This window comes from Wolffia australiana, chromosome 13 (genome assembly GCF_029677425.1).
Source record: "Wolffia australiana isolate 7733 chromosome 13, ASM2967742v1".
Taxonomy (NCBI): Eukaryota; Viridiplantae; Streptophyta; class Magnoliopsida; order Alismatales; family Araceae; genus Wolffia; species Wolffia australiana.
In genome coordinates, this window is record NC_135847.1 from 2,629,776 (window position 1) to 2,652,013 (window position 22,238).

General features: G+C 40.0%; 1 protein-coding gene across 1 annotated transcript; it reads right to left on the reverse strand.

Moving 5' to 3' along the window:
• Positions 1–1,782: 1,782 nt before the first annotated feature.
• LOC144710998 (uncharacterized) lies at positions 1,783–20,410 on the reverse strand. The gene is made up of 14 exons (XM_078584889.1): positions 20,138–20,410; positions 17,772–17,862; positions 17,607–17,691; positions 17,358–17,442; positions 16,733–16,802; positions 15,210–15,279; positions 14,270–14,315; positions 13,945–14,194; positions 4,717–4,922; positions 4,555–4,629; positions 3,188–3,257; positions 3,013–3,093; positions 2,232–2,311; positions 1,783–2,143 (listed from the first exon to the last, which is right to left on the reverse strand). Exons 1-14 carry the CDS (start codon positions 20,251–20,253, stop codon positions 2,065–2,067), a joined length of 1,404 nt encoding a protein of 467 aa, XP_078441015.1. The 5' UTR covers positions 20,254–20,410; the 3' UTR covers positions 1,783–2,064.
• Between the last annotated feature and the right edge of the window lie 1,828 nt (positions 20,411–22,238).

The window sequence follows — 22,238 nt, forward strand, 5'->3', positions numbered from 1 at the left end:
TAATTTTTAGCAAAATGTCAATGTATTTGTACAAAATGGATAACCCATTTTATGACATACCTGACATAATCAAGTGCATAACCAATTTATAGCATGTCACATTGCAAACTGCATTTATAACAAGGTACATGGCATAATGGATTACAAAATTTATCAATCAAAAGTACGCCTTTGCTAATAAGCACATGGAATATGATCTAAATGCTAATGGGTAAAGATGCAAGAAATCATGGAACAATAATGAATAAGATTGTGACATCTTGAGATCACCATTAGTGCCACATGTAATTTATCAGTTATGTTGAATATTAACAGACCATAGGTAAGGTTGATGCATGTTTCTTAGCATTGTGCCCACCACTAGGTTAAACCATACACATCCAACAAATTTCATTCATTTGGCCAGTAGAATACTCCTAATTAGTCCAGAGCTTGGAGGCAATACTGAAGATCAACCAAGTCACAGTCCCAAACGCTTTGAATCACATGAAGTTAGAGCTTAAATTTTGAGGGTTTCTATGTTGGCCTCTCCTCTTCTATTCATCTTCTTTTCTCTATTTAACGGTATCTTTTCAGTTCATAGAATCAAATGGTTGAGCAGAGTGAAACATATAGAGTTCCTCATCATTTCTTGGATTAGAGATGTCGATAATAGGTTGATTGATCATCCTCAGCATATTGGAAGCAGAGTTGAAGAAGAAAAAAATGCGTGTTCATGGCCTCAAGTAGGAACCCTGGATTTTATCAACGGTATTTAACATAAGTGGGCGTAAAAGATTATTATCTTTGTCCATTCTAGAAATTACCTAATAGACATAGAACTAAGTTCTGTCCCAATTGTTTTACCTCATTTTTTTCTTATACTTATCATCTACATTTCATCCCATTTGTAATGATACTATCCCCACCCTAGAGATAATATCAATATTATTTTATGAAGTATTAGAGATATGGGACATGCTCTTACCTCCTGCCATGGAAGATGCTGCACACTAATGTCTACATTATATACAAAAAAAAGTATTTTCCTGTGGTATAGAGTTTCCTGTTTGAGTCCACCCATTTCATCTCGCACGACATTATTCACATTGGCATTGTGCATGGGAGATGTCAGTTGATACCCGATGGATATGCAATTCTCATCCAAGCAATAAAATCAGTGAGGGGAACTCCAACTTCATACACCATACTTGAATCTAGTTGGAATTGGCATTCCGGTCTGGACCACCATGAACAGTGTGTCAACTAATCTGAACTAACAAAAGCGAAATTCGGGGTTTGGTCAACCAAGCTGACTTGACCTTTTGGTCGGATCGATCGCAGACAAAAACAATAGACCAGGATCCATGTTGTGCCGAAAACCCTCGGATGCAGTGACCTGCTGGCAATAGTGTCATACAGAGCCGAGCTGAATAGAGAACAATTAATGTGACTCTTCTAGCTTAGGAGCAAAACAATCCCGAAGGAGACAAAGCCTTGCAATGATCTTCCTTATTTTTATATGTACTTTGATCCAACCACATGTACTCCAATCCTCGAGAATTCACACAGTATCTCCGGAGAACCACACCATTGATTTCATTAAACATGACTATAAGTCAGAGGGGAAAAAACTTGAGCAAGATTAATCTCTTAGTCCCTCTCCAATCAGAGGCAAACTACATCAGGTGACCAAAAAATACTTCTACCAAGAAGATTCTACTCTAAGGTGTATTAGAAACAGCGAATGTTAGTTAAATCAAGAGATAGTTTGAGTTTAGTAAGAGATGTTGAAGCAGGGAATAGACATTAGAACACATGAAGAATATCAAAGGAGAATAAATCCCTGACATTGTCTGGCCCATGTTACCCGTTTACAAAAAATAGGAGCCGGAAATGACTCAGACGATTTAAATGCACCTAATGTTTGCAATTTATGTACAGTATTTGGATGAACTATTAAGCTTACAAACCCACAGACCCTTCTGTTAAAAGAAAAGAAAAATAAACACGATTAATGCATCTTTGGCTGATACTTACCTCTGTACACTTATCCTTATCCCATGATTTCTTTGTTCGGATGAACTATACATCATATACGGGCATCCGTTCCTCAATGGCTATTCTGCAGATGGGGCATTTCTTGCACTTTTCTGCACAAGCCCTGGGAAAAATACAATCCAAAGATGATGCCATTTTTCACAAAAATTATGGTGAACTGAAATTGAGCTTTCTGAGGGAATTATGCCTACTTGCATAGAGTTCGATGCCTGCATGGAAGAAGCACCATGCAGATCTCCCCGTCAAAACATACTCTGCATAAAACCTTTTCCTGGAAATTAATGTGATTGAACTTGTTAGGGTCTAGGAAATATAATATTCATTTTTCGTTTTAGAAGTGGGCTCGGTCTACAATTCAAATGATATTCCAGAATGATGGAAAAGAAAGAAGGGAATGAGGAGCCCAAGCTCATCATCAAATGAAATTTAGGAAGAATATTAAACAATAATTAATGGTGCATTTATCTGCAAAAAGCCAAGACAACATCAGTTAGTCTGTCAACTGAACTTTGCAATAACCTTGGGGAAATAAAATAGTCATATTTGTCTTTAGAACTGGAGTAGGTCTACAATTTAAATGATTTTACAGGAACTTTGGAAAGGATAGATGATTTGCAAGAAGAAGCCCAAAGCTCATAATCAAAGGACATTTTAAAGGATGTGAAATAATCACTAATATTGCAATTATCTAAAAAAAACTATGGGAAATAGATATTAATCTACAAATTTTAGCAACTAGTTTTTTAGAAAATATAATACAGGTCTATGTTTTTTGAAGTGCACTGGGTCTATATTATTTAAATGATTTTAAAAGGATTTTTGAAAGGAGATAGCAATGGCAGCAAAAACAATAAGTTCATCATCAAATCACTAGTAGTTTCATTGATAAAAGAATATGAACAGCAGCTGATAATCTACTTCAATAATGAAATTCAAATATTATTTTAGGACCATAAAATTGAGGGAAAGTACATTTTGTAGTCGTTCATACTCTTCTTGACTGAACTTGGTGATTTCAGCCTGCTCACCAAGGGCGGCTTGTAATCTCCATATCTGAAGCCAAAAGCAAAAAACTTGTCATCATTTCATTGTAATAAATCGACTTTGAGTGAGAACTAAAAGTATGTATCATATTAAACGAGCAGACCTCTTCGGTAAGATCCTTCTTAGGCATTTTCTTTACAACCTCAGGAGGATAACCACAAAATGTATTGTACCTGTTCAAGGTCACAATATGGTTATAAATAAATACACAAACGAGAGAATGTACGTATTCTCAAAAGGCAAACTTATAGACTCTGAATCCTTGAGAAGAGTAGTTCTGCCATTGCATCCCTTCGGTGGCATTTGGCTTTTATCATTGGGGTAAGTTTTCTCTTTAGAAATCTCAGGTCCTCCCCCTTAAGATGGGAGAAATAACCTTTGGTCTTATCATGGGGAAGATACAGGAACAGCAGAGAGGCTGGTGAAAGTGAGTGTTTAATGACAGAGGGGATGTCACCAGGAGACGATACATGGTGATATAGATGTTGCTGAGGGAAAGGGAAAGCGATATCAGAGGAGTGGAGGCTGCCTGGAGATGGTGTGGCAGCATGACGGGCTTCCCCTTTAGAGAGAAAGTAACCAGACAGGCCCTTCACACTGAAGCTGATTGGCTGGCATTCTAAAGGGGGGCCTGATTAATTAAAGGTAACATACAAGAAGGGGGAATGACAAGAGTTCTCCTTGTGAGCACAAATGTCTGAAATACCATGACAGGAATCAAAGTTAAAATCAGAGGGAGGTCAAGAAGCATTGATGTTAAAGTATTCTGATATGTTACCGGGCCGTTGTTATGCCAGACGGGGGCCCGGTAAGTCATCCAAGCCATTCTACCAGTCCAATTAGACCCAAACTGTTAGGCTTCCTCCCCGTATGTATATATACATACGGAAAAGAAACAAGAGGCATCAAGAAATTCCATCGTAAGCCACTCTACCTTTCCCTGAATTCTCTCTTACCTCTTTTTCCCTGCCCTCTCTCGTTCTAACCCTACCTCCTCTTGTTTCCTATCCTCTCATATCTCTCCCAGGCATCGCAGTTCCGTCCCGCGGAATCGAAGCCGTTGCTCCAAGGGAAGGTGATCAACCACGCCAGAGTTGCGAGCTCTTTATCTCTCTCTCGTCCCCTCTTTCAATCCTATCATATCGAACAATTCTTGGAGACAGTTACATCTTCAAGAATTGTCAAAGAAACATTCAAGATCATCTCTCGTTTCGTTAAATTGCATAGATACGTTCAAGAACGTATCATATTCCTTCCCACCATCAACCCTCAGCAATTCCCTCCCTCACTGTATGCTCCTTACCAGGTTTGACTAGAGTAAAATTGCTCATTTTGTCTGGAATACATGGATTAAGCGGAAAGAATGTTACAGAAACCAGGTATCATAATTCATGGATCCAAACGTTGTCAGCAACATCACCTCTTAAATTTTAACATTCTTTATACCCTTTTATAGTTTCAGACACTTACCCTGTGGCTCTGGCTTGTAATAATCTTGCTTGCTCTTCTCTACTTCCTTCGTCAATCGACCACCATCCGAGTAATCTAGCACCATCAAGAAAACAAACTTTTAGACATGGAATGAGAGAGAGAAAATGCAGAATCAAAATAAATTTTCTATAATTGAATCACCTGGAGCCATGATGAAGAAATGAAAAGCAATGATTCACTCTGGAAGAAATTGCAAAGAACGTTCCTGACATCATGCCGCCGTGTAATAGAGTTATAATCTTCTCCACCAGTCTTGAAATAGAAAACAGGACACCAGCGCCTTGTAAGACAAATAATGGGGAAAAAAGTACAGGGATTGGAATATTCCGGGCTGATGCAGGTCTCCCCTGGAATCAAAAAGTAAATATCTGAGTTTCAGTTTCTGATATATTCAACTGAAACGACAAGGCAATTGGAAAAGGGAAAACATTGATGATAACGAAAACACTTCATCTCAGCCTTAATCGTAGACCCTTTCCAGAACAAACCCACTTAAATAATTATATAGGAAGGTGATAACGATACACAGCCTCAATTCAAAACAAACACTGTTTGAAGTGAGAGTATTGGGCTTAAAAGGGCCTCTGTATTCGATCTAGGGTTCTCATGTTTTCTATAACTAGAGCTGAGACTCAGAGATGAGCTTTTTAGTGTTTTCTTGCCCTATATTTTTTGCTTCCAGGGCAGCATGTTTCTCCAGACAACATTTTTTCATAACGTCATCCAGAAAATTGAAGTCTGTGCTACGGGGCCCGCAAAGGAGTTGTAGATACTGCTGTATGAACATCAGATGCTGGCTACCTGACACATAGACTTGTTGAAGTGGTTCCTTTTTATTCCTTTCTTTACTTATCCTGTTTATTTGATTTAGCAGAGTGCGCCTAATTAAGTGGCCCACTCTGATATAATGTATCACTAGTGCTCACTTGCAGTGTCATGTGACTTCTATCACTTCATGATGGACCCCAGCCCAATTCTGTAAGAAAGATATTTGAACCAGTCCTAAATATGAATGCATAGAGGTTTTCTTCTTGAGAACTCTATCTCATCGAGATGAAGTCATGGTGGCGTTGGAGAGACGATATGATCCTGATTAGGGTTTGACAGTCCCATTCCAGTACAGGTTTTTAGCAAAGACCTAAACCTTACTAAGGTTGACTAGTCAATGCCCAAAAAAGTAGAAAATTTATGTTGATGGTTATGTTGATTATCCACATAATGAGCTTTAGAACCGCCGCTAATGAATGCCCCTTCGCCTCCCTTCCCTTCTTCCCCCCGCTCAATCTCCTTTTCTAGATCTTTCCTTCTCCACACCTCCCTTTCTCCATGAACTGTCGTGAATAGAGAAAAAAGAAAATTCAATAGAGAAATAGGTTCTAATGGGTTCTTGCAGTTTGTCTTTGGAGAAAAACTCCTCTACATCAAGTGGGTGCCCACATATGGTCAGATGTATGGCAGCTACATTGAGCTCAATAGAAAACTCTCTGATGAGTTGGATTTTATAATTTCTCAAATTTTACAAAAAAAATTGAATAAATATTTAATAATTTACTTCCGGTTCTGGTCCAGTTTGACCCTCGAACCTAAACCTGCCCGACCAACAGGTCCACCCTCAAACGGAGGACCTTCAGTCCTGGTTTGGGTCCAGTCAAACCGGTCATCGGTCCTAAACGTCCAACCCGAATCCTGATGGGGTCCTTCCCTGGACCTATCATACAAGTAAAAGATGGAGGTGTCAACCTCAACAGGAGACGGAGCTTGCACGTGACACTTGAAAGTAAGAGGGGAAATCTTCTCAGCTTCTGGAGGAGAAGAGGGCAACCCAACCAGATCTCTCCATCTACAAGGTATTTTCTACATCTCCCTCTTTCCTGTGTTCTCTTCCTGGTGTGAACTCAAGGTTTGGCTTACATTTCTTGGACAAAATTCTTCTGATTCTTGATTTGAGAAGGGCGGAATAATATATTTATGAAAATTCATCTGAAGTAATTTGAGAAATAGAGTATAAGAACTGGAGGGGCATTTTGCAGCTGATCAGAAAAGGGCAACCAATGTTCTTGAACACCTAATGACGAAGTGGCCATCATATCGGCTTGTTTGAAGAACAATGCTTTTATATCAGCTGTTTGTACTCATATGGAAGCCGATTCATATCTGCCTCGCATCCTGGCTCATTAAAAAAATCAAGAACTGAGATTAGATCATGAATCTAGATTTAAACGTGGAGATCTACCTATTTTCAGTGGTTGCCAGCCATAATCTTAGCAAAGAATTGTGGAGCATTTCTTTCAGCAATATTTTTTACCAGATAAGACAAACAACACCTTATTGTGCTGCATTTCAACTAGCCAGCCTTGACGTGGTTTCCATATGCTAAAGTAGAGTTTTGTAGGACTACTTAGGTGCATTTGAAAACTCAGTTCATAGACCAATATGATATGTCAACTCAATCCTTACATCAGAGTCTCATTGAGATCAAGCAAAGGAAATCCATTCAAGAATACTGCACTGAATCTGAAACAATACCTTCTCAGCTCCCTATTCTTGCCTCTGAGATCAAGGAAAGTGCATCACTCAAAGGTTTATTGCCAGAGGCCTGTACTGAACTTTTAAGAAGCAGACCCTACGGCCTAAAGGAGATGATGGATTTCTCTATTAGGGCTGAGTGAAATTCGGTCATTCTATTGAGAGCGTGGAAAAATTATCATTATCTGGATTTTCAACGATCCCATAATCTTATCGATGGCCTTGCAGTTCCTCTGCCGACTCACCATCCATGAGCTGTCAAATTCCACAATGATAGAAGTTCCAGTCACCACAACTTGAGAATCATTGATGCAGAATTTCAGCATACGAAAGACAAAGGGTTAAGCTATTACCATAAGAGTCATTTCACTTCAGAACATTGATGTAAGAGGAATTTAAATCTGATTCTATGTCAGGAAGAAGATGAATCTCACGAATCACTAGAAGAACTAGATGATCTGATCACTGAAAGAGCTTTATAATCGGCATGTGTGACCTCAGATTAGTCCACAGACCTATCCTCAGGGTCTTTAAAATGTGGGAAAATATACATGACCGGGACCGGTCATGGTGTTGATAGACAGGGGAGCAACCCACATATTCTGCCGATAAAATTGTCAATACCCATGCTAGGTGGTCCTTGATTTGATGTGATGCTGAGAGACATTTATTTGAGATCATTTCTGAGAATTTTCTTGAATGTCCCATCATATCCAGGGATTAACTATCGAGCAGGGTTTTCTTCAGCTTATGGGGTGAGAGTGGTCCTGATTCAAGGATCTCATCCGATAGCATATTTCAGCAAATTATTTCCAAGTACAGCACAGTCAAACTCAGGCTCCGAACAAGAGCTTATGGCCATGTTATGGGCAGTACATGAATGGAAGTACTATTTGGTTTTCAAGAAGTTCTTTATCTACACAGACCAGTTCAATCTGAAACTCCCTAAAAGTCAGAAATAAGTGCCTCAGCAATGTCACAAGTGGATATCCAAACTTTTGGGTTTCGAATTTGAGTTAAAATAATTTCGCAGCTGAAGCATTGTCAAGATCTTCAGATGCTATTTCTCTAAATCATAACTCCATTACCCGTTGTCTAGAATACTACCCACTGGAACAGAAGATCAAGAATAATCCAGAACTTTGAGCCGTTAAACAGTCATTCGCCTCTTAAAGGGGACATTGCCCTCATTATCAACTACTTTTCTGCAATAACCGTTTAGTGATCCCCAACTCTTCATCTCTCATTTCAAACATTTTTGAAGGAGCTTCACGACATAATGTGGGGGTCCATGGGTGATTTCTTAAGACATGCAAGAGATTTGCAACAATTTCATTGGCATGAGTATGAAACAAAGAATCAAAACCCATTTTTCAGGTTGTCACGTCTGTCAGAAACAAGGTTTCTCCCTGTCTCCAGCTGATCTTTCACAACCTGTAACCATCCTGCCCTATGCACTGGATAAAACAATAATCTTGATTTGAGAACAAAGAGGAAATTATGATATAAACGTAGTGTGATAAGGTCTGTCACGAGATGTTGTGAGTAATTCCTGAGTGGATTCCAATCCCAACGTCAAATTGAACCAGAGCTCCGTCTAGAGTAGTTCTCCTGATGTGGAATAGCTGATGACATTGTAAGATGGGCATTTTTTTTTTTGAAGAAAATATGGGAGGCCATCCGGAACCGGTGGCCAACCCGCTATCATTAACTTGTAAATGTTTTGTACAAACCCCACCAGAAAAGGACTATCCTTCCCTTCCAACCCAAAAATACACGAGTGCCTCTACGGCATGAGAAACGTCCACTACCGAAGCTGCCTTTCCTTTAACCACCACTTCATTCTGATGTAGCCATATCGCCCAGAGCACTGCGAGTAGCCGCCCCCATTCCACTCCGCTTCTGTGTCTTCCTTCTATGACTGAAGTCCAAAGGCCTCATCCGAGGAGACATTCACATCCGGTACCTGTTGCGATGCCCAGACTCTCTGGGCGAAGTGACACGTGAAGAATAGGTGTGAGCAGTCCTCCCCCCTAGCGCACATAGGACAGTCTGCAGGATCCATGGGGGCCTATCTCCGCCGATAGACCCGTGTGATCAGCCTCTGCCTCCGCAATAACCAGCTGAAAATTCGCACTTTCAGTGGAACTTTGAGCTTCATCAACCTGTGGCATGCCCTATTGATAGTCACATCATCCCTCGCTTCTCCTCTAATCTTCAAATATGCTTCTTTCCCTGAGAAAGCCGACCCCCGCCACGTCCAACCGTCTCCACTTTCAGTTGAAGGGCTGAGTGGTAGAAGTGACTCTTGCATCCGCAAAAACTCCTCAAAACGTGGCTCTGATAAGGCTCTTGTCAATATAGGGACCCAAGCCTCGTCCCAACACTCACTGACTTTGGCCTCTGGGTGTCTCGCTAGTGCAAATAGTCTTGGGAACTTCAAATTCATGCTGCCTTGGTTAGACCAATTATCAGTCCAAAAATGGAACCTTGCCCCATCCCCCAATTTGGGCTCAAAGAACTCCCGCACTTGAGGTATCGCTTGACATTGTAAGATGGGCATAAAAGAAGAGAGTCACAGAGTCGACTCTGCTCCTGTCCAGTTTGAAGGATCTCTGCTGCCTGATTCTTGGCCCTGGTTTTTTATTTATAGGCACCTTCCCACGTCTTTGTCTTATTCAAATACACACATCGATTACTGGGTTTCACGTCTGAAGTTCCTTCCTCTCTTCTTTCTCTGATATGTTCTTGGGAGCTTCTTTCCATAATGTCAACTAATCCTCAAGTTCAAATAAGATCCCAAGACCAAGAGTTTGGTCCTCAAGAACCGAATCGGCAGAATTCCTAAAAATAACAAAGCATCCAAGAAAATACCAGAGTAGATGAATCACTTCTGTCTGAGCGTTCTACAAGAATACGATTGGGAGTAGATCATTTGGGAAGAAAGAGTGAGCGAAGAATCGGCCTTGTCTTGAAGAATTTAGAGGGCGAGCGGGATCAGTCCTCACCATTGGGCCAGGATGATCTCCCAGCTTCCATCCATAACCGCTTCTTTCCTCAAAAAGATCATGTTCTCTTCTCGATTGCTCCTCTCTTTTATATATGGTGGACAACTCCAGCCAAAATTTATTCAACTATTACACATGCGGGATAAAGTCGCACGTGGGAGTTGACACCATCACCTCTTGGTATCATGATAGGTCCTTGGAGAAACCTTATCACAACCCTTGTATATTCCTTACAAATTCTGGGCCGATATCTTTTTGGCTTTCATTTAAGGACTACCTGCTTCTGAGGGTTACAATGCAATCTTAGCACTAATTGACAGGCTAAGTATGCTTATTTTCTAAGCATAAGAATCTGTCCAAGCAAGACAGTGTGGTTGACCCGATTGTGTTCTCACTAGTACATCTCACACCTTTAAAGAAGACAGAATATGGATTGAAGTGGAGAGGCACATCTTTTTTGGTCTGGGAAGCCTACTTGAAGATTAGAGAGGGATTTACGAAGGAATGGACACCCATCACCACTCGGAGAATTCGATGGAAACCAAAAGTTCCCATACAGGTGCAAATTTTTGGATGGTTGTTGATTTGCCGGCAACTAGTGACCAAGGCCCTCACGAAGAAAATGTTCCTGGACTCCTCAGTAGAATGCGTTATGCGATCAAGGGGCGATGAAGACTGCTCCCATTTTTTCTATGCGTGCCAGTTTAGCCATGCGATATGGGCCTTGCATTAGATCATGTCAGCAGAAGCCCTATTGTCCCTACACTTATGATTAGTTTATTGTTTTCTATTTATCTATAAATGTGGGCCCCAGACATAAGAGGCCCACTAATCCGCTAGCGCATTTATATGGGTCCGGCCCATTTACGTGTAAGTGTCTCGGTTTTAAACCAGAGAAACCCCGTTTTTTTTTTTGAATTATAACAAGGGATGAACACCCGACGAATCGGTGAACCCCCTGCCAGGACCTCACAGGCCCTTTACACGCTTATCAATCACCATCAAAACCTCCCTTCACTTCCCGTCGCTCGCAAGGACCATGCTGCCTTAAGTCCATCTGCTTCATGAATAGCTTCATCGGTAGAAGCCCTTCTACCTCTGAACAACCCTCGTATATATGTAGCCAGATGGTCCACAACACCGCTAGTGCTCGGCCCCCTTCCTTGTTTCTTCTTCCCATGTAATTCTGTGCCGAATCCCAAAAGGCCTGTTCAGATGTCACCTTCATCCTTGAGAGTAACTGACTGGCCCAAACTGTGCAAGCAAAGGAGCACTCAAAGAAAAGATTGTTGCAATCTTCTTCCCCATTCAAACACAACACGCATTGTGACGAAGTATCTGGATATAACGTTTTGTGAAAGACTCTTGTCATTAATCTTTTCCTTGCTAGCAGCCACCCAAAAAACTGCACTTTCAATGGGACTTTTCGGCACCCTATGAACCTGCATGCGCTGACTAGTGCCATGTCTTCCTCTTGTCCCTCTCGGATCATCGAATAAGCCTTTTAGACCGAGAAGGGGCCATTTTTCCATGTCCAACTATCTCGTTCTCCGTCTTCTGGTCGTAGCTGAAATAGGGATTGTTGCATATCTATGAAATCTGACACACGCTGGTCGGATAAGGCACCTTGTATGATTGGGTTCCACGTGCCCTCCCAGCAGTCACGCACGCACCCTCCCACCAGAGAAACCCTGGTAATGAAGTATGAATGTTTTTGTTCTTTTCTCTCGTTCTGGCTGGCGGCTAGGTCAACAGCCGACCAGCCATGGAGCTAGCTGACAGATCACACGGGTATATGTCTCCTCAACGAGACCTTCCCTTAGGATAGGTGCGTCTAGGAGGACGGAGTGGGGAAGAATCCTTGTGGTGCTACGGGCATAGGGCTACACCTTAATGTGGTAACTTAAAGGACATCCTAGATGAACAAGTGTTATTCATGATGTGGAGAGTCTTGTTTCATGTTGGTTTAAAAAAAGAAACAAGGGGGGAGGGAAGAATCTGGTCATCCACTGTACTAATATCCATAATTTTAATAACATCAGGGTTCATCGCCGTTCTCAGGTGATTCTTCCCAATTTTATTCCAAAAATGGGTTTTTTTTGGCCATCAAACACCCATTCTCAGCTAATGATATTGCTGAAGTATTTCTCAAAAAGGTAGTTAGACTGCATGGAATTCCTCCACCAATCATTTCTGAACAAGGATAGCATTTTTATCATCTATTTTTGGATAGAGTCACATAGACTGGAGGGGACAACGTTAATGCTTTGCTCATCTTACCATCCAGAAATGAATGGAAGTAACATAATCCTTAAATGTTATTCACGCTGTTTCTCCTTTGAATGCCCGATGAAGTGGGTGAAGTGGGTGAAATGGCTGCATTTGGGCAGAGTAGAGCTACAATAGTTCCTTCCACTCTTTCATTCAGATGACTCCTTTTAAAACTGTTTACAGTAGAGATACACTGCCTCTTCGATTTCATGGATCACCACCACCCCGCTTGATTCTTCAGACAATCTGTTAAAAGAAAGAGACACTATCCTATCGCAACTGAAAGATCAATAATCCAAGGCTCAATCCCTTGTGAAAAGTTAAGCAGATAAACACCGTTGTATGGTGGAATTTCAAGAGGGGTTGAAATATACTAGAAAAATCGTCCATACAGGATGATGTCATTCAAAAATAAGTCTTTCTAAAAAGCTTTCCCCTAAATTTTTAGGTCTTCCAAATTCTCAAAAATATTGGCCCTGTGGCTTACAAAATTAAACTTCTCGCCACTGCCAGAATCTATCCTGTTTTTCACATTTCAAAATTTTACAAAGCCATTGGTGATAATGCAGTCATTTTATCTACCTCTGCTAGTCTCTTGATAAATAGGAAAGTCAGGAGAACCAAGAGACCATTTTTCCTATCGCTTCACCAGCAACAGCCTCCAACTACGAGTGAAGTGGAAGAACCTCCCATTTTTAAGCCACTTGGGAAGTTTCACAATGTCATTGAGATCCCAGGCAGTGTTTATGAGAAACACTGGCCCAGTCAGCAAATCCAGCCAAAAACACTCCAAATCAGTTTACTTAAGGGGGATCGGATATCAGACTTGTGAACTACCTCTTGCCCTGCCCAACTTTGTCTTATAGATGATCTTACCTGCTTGGATGGCAACTTGTCATTACCTCCCTGAGCCGATGATCTTCCCATCTCCCACTCTCCCTCCTCTCCACGCCTTCTTCTCTCTCTTTTTATGTCCATGTCTTACCTCTGACTCAGTGAGACACTGTTTTGGAAATTCAAAGTTGAATGTTTATTTGAAAAAACATTACATTGTTATAAAAAGGCTGATAGAGTCCCCATCAGGACTTATCAGAGAACAAAGAGGCAAAGACGGACTTTGGACCTTACACGTGCCGGGGAGCAGCACATGCCGCCCCTAACTGAAGACCCAATGCTGAGTCATATAAATAAAGGTGGGGGGAGCTCAATAGAGGCATCACTTTCCAAGAAGTTGTTACGCCTTTTCGACGGGAGCGGAGATTCTCCAGCTCAGGGAGAGGAGACGACATCCGATCCGGAAAGTCTCTCTACTCCTTCCATACTATCTCAGTTCTTATGTTCTTCTTCCCTCTTGACTCCGGATTGCTCGTTGGACATTTCTGGTTACGTTTAATCAGCTACATTTGATACCATATTTGGTTATTGGATTTAATCAGGAGTATTTCTCGTCTGTTGGTGGAAGTATCTATCAAAGGCCCGCCCAGGATCTTATCAAGAGGATACCAAATTGACAGACACTAACAATAAAGCGGTAAATAAAAAAGTTGAAGAAAACAATTTTTACCTCCAGACGCATGCACAGAATAACCTGAAAGATTATGAAAGGAATCTTCATGATGTGGCCCCCAATGTCTGCTAAATCACACATTCTCTCTTGTTGGGGATCTTCAAATGAAGGAAGAACCAAACCGCTGCTCCATTCACGGTATCTAATCGTGCTAGAAGATGAACATGGTTCGCTTCGAAGCATGTCCCGATGGATCATTGGATTCGACCATTTGGTGCACACTAGGAATCCAAAACATTCTGCTATCCTGTTCAACAAAGTGAATCATTTAAGGAAGCGAGGTATGGACTAATCAAGGTCTTATAAAAATAAAGAAGTATACCCGTAGTTTATGAATAAATCCCACCAGGCCAGGGCACCAACGTCACCTACAAGACAAGAAACATATGATGATTTGAAGTTCTTTGCAATGATTGGTGGTTCCAAACTAGACAATAAAGGTATCATTGGATCTGTGTCCTTCAATTATCACAGAATTTAAAAACATTAAAAATCAGACGTGAACTACTTTTGTTGCTAAACTTCTACGATAATATGATGAGGGACTTCCCGAATAGATTAAGACAAAGTTCAGGCATGATCGTTCCATCATTCTTTTGGCAGCAGGGAGATGAGAAAGATAGCCATTGGCAATTGATCTTATTAAACCCATAAAATAAAAAACAATGAGTTCTTATTCAGCGCTTCAATTTTCCTGCCCCACATCCTTTGCCAAGATCAACTTCAACTTACTATTTGTCAGCATAATCGAGTTTTAATTTCACATTGCCCAAGTCAGACAACAGTCCAAACCAAATGGACTAATATTCATTAAGAAATAGAGAAAAATTATCTCCGAAACTCTGTTGCATCAGATAAGCAGTAACCAGATTAGAATAAGAATTTTAATGACCAACTCTTCCAGAAATGTTTAAGTTAAATCAACCCCACATTTAAGGAATTGCCTGTTCGACTCTAGCAGCCCTCTTATACCCTAATGTGATGTAACATTACAATTTACTAACCAGCCCCTTTCTGACATGCATAACAGCCAGAGTCAAAACAGAAACTGGACTGCAACCATGAAGAGTAAGAAAGCACGTTCAACTCTTTTCTCCTAAAAAATTTACTTTCAACTCTTTGCTACAAATTGATAGATACAAAATTAAATAAAGGGTTAGATTTCTAGCACGCTCCAATCAAACAAGCCAATTAATATTTCGGAGACGCAACGCAAGCTCATAATGGACAAAAAGAGTAAAAAAAATTTAATAAAAAATTACCACATAATTTCAGAAGAGTGAACATTGTAGCAGCAACAAGAAAGACCATAGAAATAGCGATCCAAAAATGCTGCAAGAAAAAGCTGAAAAATATTTAGCGTGAAAATATATTATTGCAAATTAACAGACAGAGGAAATACTTCAAAACTAATCTCAAATCAAAGTGCAACTACTGTGATGTACTGATGGGAATGAGCCTACCCAACACCAGTTATTATATTCTATATTTCGTGAGGATAGTTCTGATTTGGTATCAGAGAACGTCCTTGCTGCATTTGTATGGTCAATGACAAGGTTCTTGCGGAATTGACATCCATTCAGAAGATAACAAGTCTCTTCAGAAGTTACTCAGCATCCACAAGGGCATGCTGGAAGAGATATCGCACAAGATACCAGCTTCTTTGACAAGCTCACAATCAAGGTAAAGTGAAGCAAATTGAGCAATGTTACCACTAACGTATTGGGGAAGAATCCTGAAGGGTCACAACAGCTTAAAGTTGTACTCATTATGATCCAACGCCAGAAAGGGCTAATCCAGATGCAACTCTGATTTGTCTCGAAGGTATATAAGGATGGAGGATTTTGATCCGAAAAAATATAAGGATGGCGGATACAGATTTCTTCTCAGGATTGGCTCAGATTCAAACTCCCCAACCAAGAAGGATATGTACTTTGCGAACAGATGACACCTTGCAGACAAATCACGATTGCATAGTTGCTCTGATAGACAGACATAGAGACAACCACTAAATCATAAGTGAAAAGTTTATATCATAATTTTAAATTGGTTGATGTGCCAACAATTTAAATCCTTAAAGCTGCTTACTGGAATGTTATTTCATCCTCGGCCTATTCTTGCACAACCGGGAACAGAAATCAATAGAGATTTCATTCAGCTACTTCCAAAGGAGGCCCTACTTTGCAAACAAGTTGCTTCGTATGACTTCCATGTCCTCAGGAACGGTTGATGTGTATTCTATTCCCTGAGGATTATATTATAAACCCAGGCCTATGGCGGAAATAATTAAGAACTGAAAAATGGTGAGAAGATACAAATTGAGACTTAAAATTATAATCTCATGACCATAAAATCATCAGATCTTGAAAAATATATGAAAATATATGAGAGAAAAATAACCAAAACAACGTTTTACGTCTATGGGGTAAATATTGTATTCTGAAAAACTAATATTGCCTGGAGAAAGTTGAGTCACTGATGTTTGTCCGCAATTCTGCAAACAGGTCATTTGGCGGTGTTCAAAAGGCATATCATTATATCTTTTGAACACTGCTCCCTAGCCGTAAGAAGAGTGAATGTAACCCCTGGGGATATTTTATTGCTAGCAAATCCCACTAGTTTTGGATCTTCCTAAGAACAAAAGAAGAAATCTAGAAGTCATCCCATGTTTATTTGTAAAAACAAACTACAAGTGCAATGACAGATTTACACTTTCGGCATATGACATTATGGTTAACAATGCCACAGTTAAAGATTGACAAGGGGTGACTGAAATAAAGCTTACAGGAAGTGTCTCCCATATAGCTTCATCTGTCATGCTCTCTTCATCCCCTGGCATCAAAGCCCTGCACATCCTGCCCATAAAACCAGCGGTTGATTGAGCATATGAGCAAAGCAAGTGAAAAGAAGATACACTCAATACAATAGAAAACATATGAATCAAAGATTTCGGCATATGAAGAAAACATATGCGGCATTCACAATATTAGTCAATTTATGTTTTAAAGGGCGTGGATAATTGTTTGAAGTCAAATTTCAAAATTCATTTTATTTTTAAGTCAACTTCTGTTAATTCTCTTATGTGCGAGAATTGTAGACCTGACAAACAGAAACACTCTATATTTCTGGGCGTCATTGTACTTTTTTTGGCAACTTGCATTGTGACATTTGAAGACAATCCCTGGATATGCGTAGATAAAGTCTATAGCTGGCAATCATCAGAATTTAATAAATGACATTAAAAACTCTCATCTCTCGAAACATATAGATAAGCGGCATCAACTATCCTTTTAAATACCAAATCATTTCCCCATAGTTTGGGTAACGTCAAGCATTATGTGAATGACAGCATCACAAGAAACAGAAGGAAAAATATGAAAATTAACAGAAAACCAAAAATAATAACATACCTGAAATTATCAACAAGAATTATCACCTCAAGTGCTAGGAGGGGAAGAAAGACAATCTTTAAGTTTACAGCAGTGTAACCATAAGCTGAAGGAATAAACCAAAACTAATAAGATATAAATATAATGCTAGATAAATTATGATACAACTTAAAAGACAACATCAAATAGGAAATCAATTCCACTAAAGAGAAAAGGACATATGAGCTGTTCTCGAATTCTTCTCCACGTTGAGAGCCTCATAATACTTACCATAAAAACTCTCGAGATGTATGCAAAGAAGCAGTTCAAACGCAATGAGCAATGGTGTTGCAACAACAGCATGACACGGGGCCCACTGAAAATAATGCAAGAGTAAAATTGATATTTCAAAAGGTCACTACTTCAACGAGACTATAGACAGATAATGAACCATACATTACGTCCATGAGGTAATGTTGGTGCAGGGAGTGAAAACCGGCCACGAGCAACAACAACATGAAATAACCAGAGAGGAGCAAAGACCACCCTACAAAAATAAAAAAGATTAATAAAAAATATTAACTAAGTAGTTTGCAGCTGATACCTTTCATAAAATTTTACAGTCCTAATAAACTAATATTCTTACTGAATGTAAATATTTGGACAACATTTGACCACATAAAATTTAAACATAACATTTGTCCACTGGTTAAATTAAATTGGCCTTGTAACATGCATCTGCAGCTGAAAAGCTCTCCAACCATATAAATAAATGTAACACCAACATTGTGCAGGGTACGCAATAAAAAGTAACTGCTACGGAAGCTGGGAAAGAGGAGAGAGAAAAGAGAACTCGGAGGAGGCAATCAGGATGAGAGAACAGACTGGTACAGCCGATGGACCCTTCGAGGAGTACATGCATTGATGTTGACCTACACCACTAGTGCTCCATTCTCTCCTCATCCTTTTCTCAATCTATCCTTCCTGTCATTTTCTCTATCTTTTCTCGTTCTTCATTCATGATTTGCTTTCTTCCATAGGGACCTACATCAAGGTTTCTACCAGATTGACTCACTGATATTATAATTGATTAGCATTACCGGAGAACCTTTAACATTTTTCTTGAATCTCATTCTTTGACAAAGTAAAATGATAAATCATAACCTCAGTGGATTCATCGTGGTCTGAGAACCTTTCAGAAAGTTGATAAATAACTAATGAGTTGTGTGATGTTTTGAAAGATAATGTTACGATCCTAGGTGGATCGAAACATGTTCGAAATTCCAAATACAAAGTCGTCAAGAATTTCCAAGAGTAGAGGTATAGATCGAGAATGAAATCCAGATGTACATGTAAAAGAATCGGTGGACCAGAATGGAGTATATGATATGAAAGATGCAGAACACCAAGAAGAGTCAGATCGACTCCTACCTCCACTAAAAACGAGAGAATCTCCCCCTTCTAACCTGATCCGCAGCTCCCTACTTGTAACTGATTTTTCCCTCCCCACAATACAGCTCCTGTCCCTTTATTTTTAGGCTTCCTGCTCCTGCCATCTAAGTGTTTGAATCAGCACATGAGTGGACTGGTACACGTGCTGACTGATGGTTCCTTCTCTTTTTCTCAAGATATGTTCTGCGGAGAACCTTATCAGATAAACATAATTTTTCATATTTTATCTGTAAAATAGCCTCGATCATAACCACATAACCTTAGAGATATCGGCTCTTAAACACTATCAACATCATAACGCTTGGTACTTGGGTATGTTAGCTGAAAGATAAGTTCAGCAGATGAAACACATTTCTCATACAGTATCCATGCATGTCCGTGCTGTTTCATATCACATGATCTCCATCTACGAGGTAAATGAAGATATTTTTCTTTTAATCAGGAATTAATGTTGTCCTTCAATAAATTTATCCATTTCAACCACCTAGAGCTTTCAGAACCGTCTAGCATATTGCTTATCCAAATGTTTGCATGGACAACAATAATCTCCTCGAAGCTTCTCAGCCAATTAAGTCAAATACTGATGAACTAATTCATTAAATTCAAATTTTAATGGATAAAAATACAAATAGGGTAGGCCTGAATGGATGTAGGATATATTTTGTCCGCCCTTTTGATACGTTTCATACAGAGAAATGGAGGAATAAAAAATTATCCTACATGAAACTCACGTTGATGCATACTCTAGTACAAACAGAGAAGAATGCACCCTGATTCGAAACTAGCTGGTGATATTTAATAATAATAATAATAAATTGAAAAACCAAAATGATATCCAGCCAAAACAATTGACGAGAACATCCTTATCAATACAGAAACCTCACCACCAGGGATAAAAGATTCTAACCCAATTCTCAAATTTCAAAGCTACAAATAGATTCTGAATCCTCCATCTCGTATTTGGCGGGTAAATTGAAAAACTAGGCCGAATTCCAGGGAAACCTATAAAGGAACCTCACCAACAGGGATAATAGACTCCAATCCAATTCTCATATTTCAAAGCTAAAGATAGATCACTTTACTTGTTAGCCACGAATCTCGGTTCTCACTTACAAATTTAGGAAAATTGAAAAACTAAGCCGAATTCCCGCGAAACCAATAAATGAGAACATGAAAACCAATACAGAAACTCACAACCAGGGATAAAACATTCCAACCCAATTCTCAAAGCTACAAATAGATCACTGAAACCGTCTACCACAATTCTGAATCCTCAATTTCATATTTTTGCGGGTAAATTGAAAACCCAGGCCGAAAACAAGCAAAAAAGCCATCCGAGAAGATGAAAACAAAGTACATGGAAATCTCACCCCCACGAATAATAGATCTTCCGATCAATCTTCAGAGCGAGGAGAAGAGTGAACACGAGGAGCAGCGCGTGCGCAGTGGCCGCCTGGCCAGCCGCGGCAACCCTTGTCCAGCTCATAATCTGCTCAAAATGCGTCCTCAATTGCGCAGATTTGCTCTTCTACTTCTCTTTACTTGTCACTCACGCAATCTTCTCCTCCTCTCGATCGCAATTCTGCTCGGACGAGCTTCGAACAATTCATACTTTCGATCGTACTGAAACTGACACTTCTCATTCTCTATTTAAGCCCTCCCCCGGTTTTTTTTTTCTGATACTACTCTGCTATCTCTCTCTCTAGCCCCATCTATTTATCTCTCTCTCTATATATATATATCTCTCTACACCCTTCTTTACCTGTCTCTTTCTCTCTCCCTCCTATTTCTCCATATTTCTCTCTCTTAATCCTTATCTAACGTCTGTCTAGTGTCTATACCCTCTGCTCTCCCAGATTACCTCTCTCCCTACCGCTCATTTTCTCTCTCTCTCTCTATGACTCTCTTTCTCTCTCTATCTAGCTTCCTTCTCTCCCTGTATCTCTCTATCTCTCTGGCTCTATCTTTATCCTCTATGTCTCTGTCTCTCTAGCTCTCTCTTCATCTCTCTATCTAGCTCTCTTCTTTCCCTCTCTCTCTGTAGCTCTCTCTAGCTCTAATTTTCTCTCTCTTTACTCTCTCTGTCTCTCTCATCTCTCTAGCTTCCTTCGCTCCCTGTCTCTCTCTCTCTATATCTCTATCTCTCTAGCTCTCTCTTTATCTCTCTATCTGTCTCTATCTCTCCAGCTCTCTCTTTATCTTTCTATCTAGCTCTCTTCTTTCCCTATTTCGATGTAGCTCTCTCTAGCTCTAATTTTCTCTCTCTATACCTCTCTCTATCTCTCTCTATCTCTCTAGCTTCCTTCTTTCCTGTCTCTCTCTCTATATCTCTATCTCTCTAGATCTCACTTTATCTCTCAATCTATCTCCCTTCTTTCCGTATTTCTCTCTATAACTGTCTATCTCTATCTCCCTGGCTTTCTCTTTATCTCTCTTTCTATCTCTATTTCTCTAGCTCTCTCTTTATCTCTCTTTCTATCTCTATTTCTCTAGCTCACTCTTTATCTCTCTATCTCCCTGCTTTCCCTATCTCTCTCTATAACTCTTTCTATTTCTCTTTATCTCTCTATCTATCTCCCTGCTTTCCCTGTCTCTCTCTATAACTCTTTGTATCTCTCTTTGTCTCTTTAGTCTTTATCTATCTCCCTGATTTCCCTGTCTCTCTCTCTAATCTTTCTATCTCTCAATCTCTTTCTATTTCTTTCTGTATATGGCTCTTTCTCTCTCTACACCCTGTTTTCCCCTTTCTCTTTATCTCTATATATAGCTCTTTCTCTCTTTACACCCTGCTTTCCCCCACTCTATATCTATCTTTATCTCTCTCTCTTCATACTTTTTCCCCTGATTATCCCTCTACTACACCCTTTCCTCCCCGACTCTATCTCTATCTTTATCTCTCTCTCTCTCTACATCCTTCTTTCCCTGTTTCTCTCTCTTCTGTATCCTTCTTTCCCCGTCTCTCTCTTTCTATATGTGTCTCTCTCTCTCTCTCACTACACCCTTCTTTCCCCGACTCTCTCCCTATCTTTATCTCTCTCTCTACACCCTTCTTTCCCTGTTTTTCTATCTCTCTCTACACCCTTCTTTCCCTGTTTCTCTATCTCTCTCTACACCCTTCTTTCCCTGTTTCTCTATCTCTCTCTACACCCTTCTTTCCTTGTTTCTCTATCTCTCTCTACACCCCTCTTTCCTTGTTTCTCTATCTCTCTCTACACCCTTCTTTCCCTGTTTTTCTATCTCTCTCTACACCCTTCTTTCCTTGTTTCTCTATCTCTCTCTACACCCCTCTTTCCTTGTTTCTCTATCTCTTTCTACACCCTTCTTTCCTTGTTTCTCTATCTCTCTCTACACCCTTCTTTCCTTGTTTCTCTCTCTTCTGTATCCTTCTTTCCCCCCACTCTCTCTTCCTTTATTTGTCTCTATCTCTCTCTATCGCTCTCTCTTACTACACCCTTCTTTCCCCGACTCTCT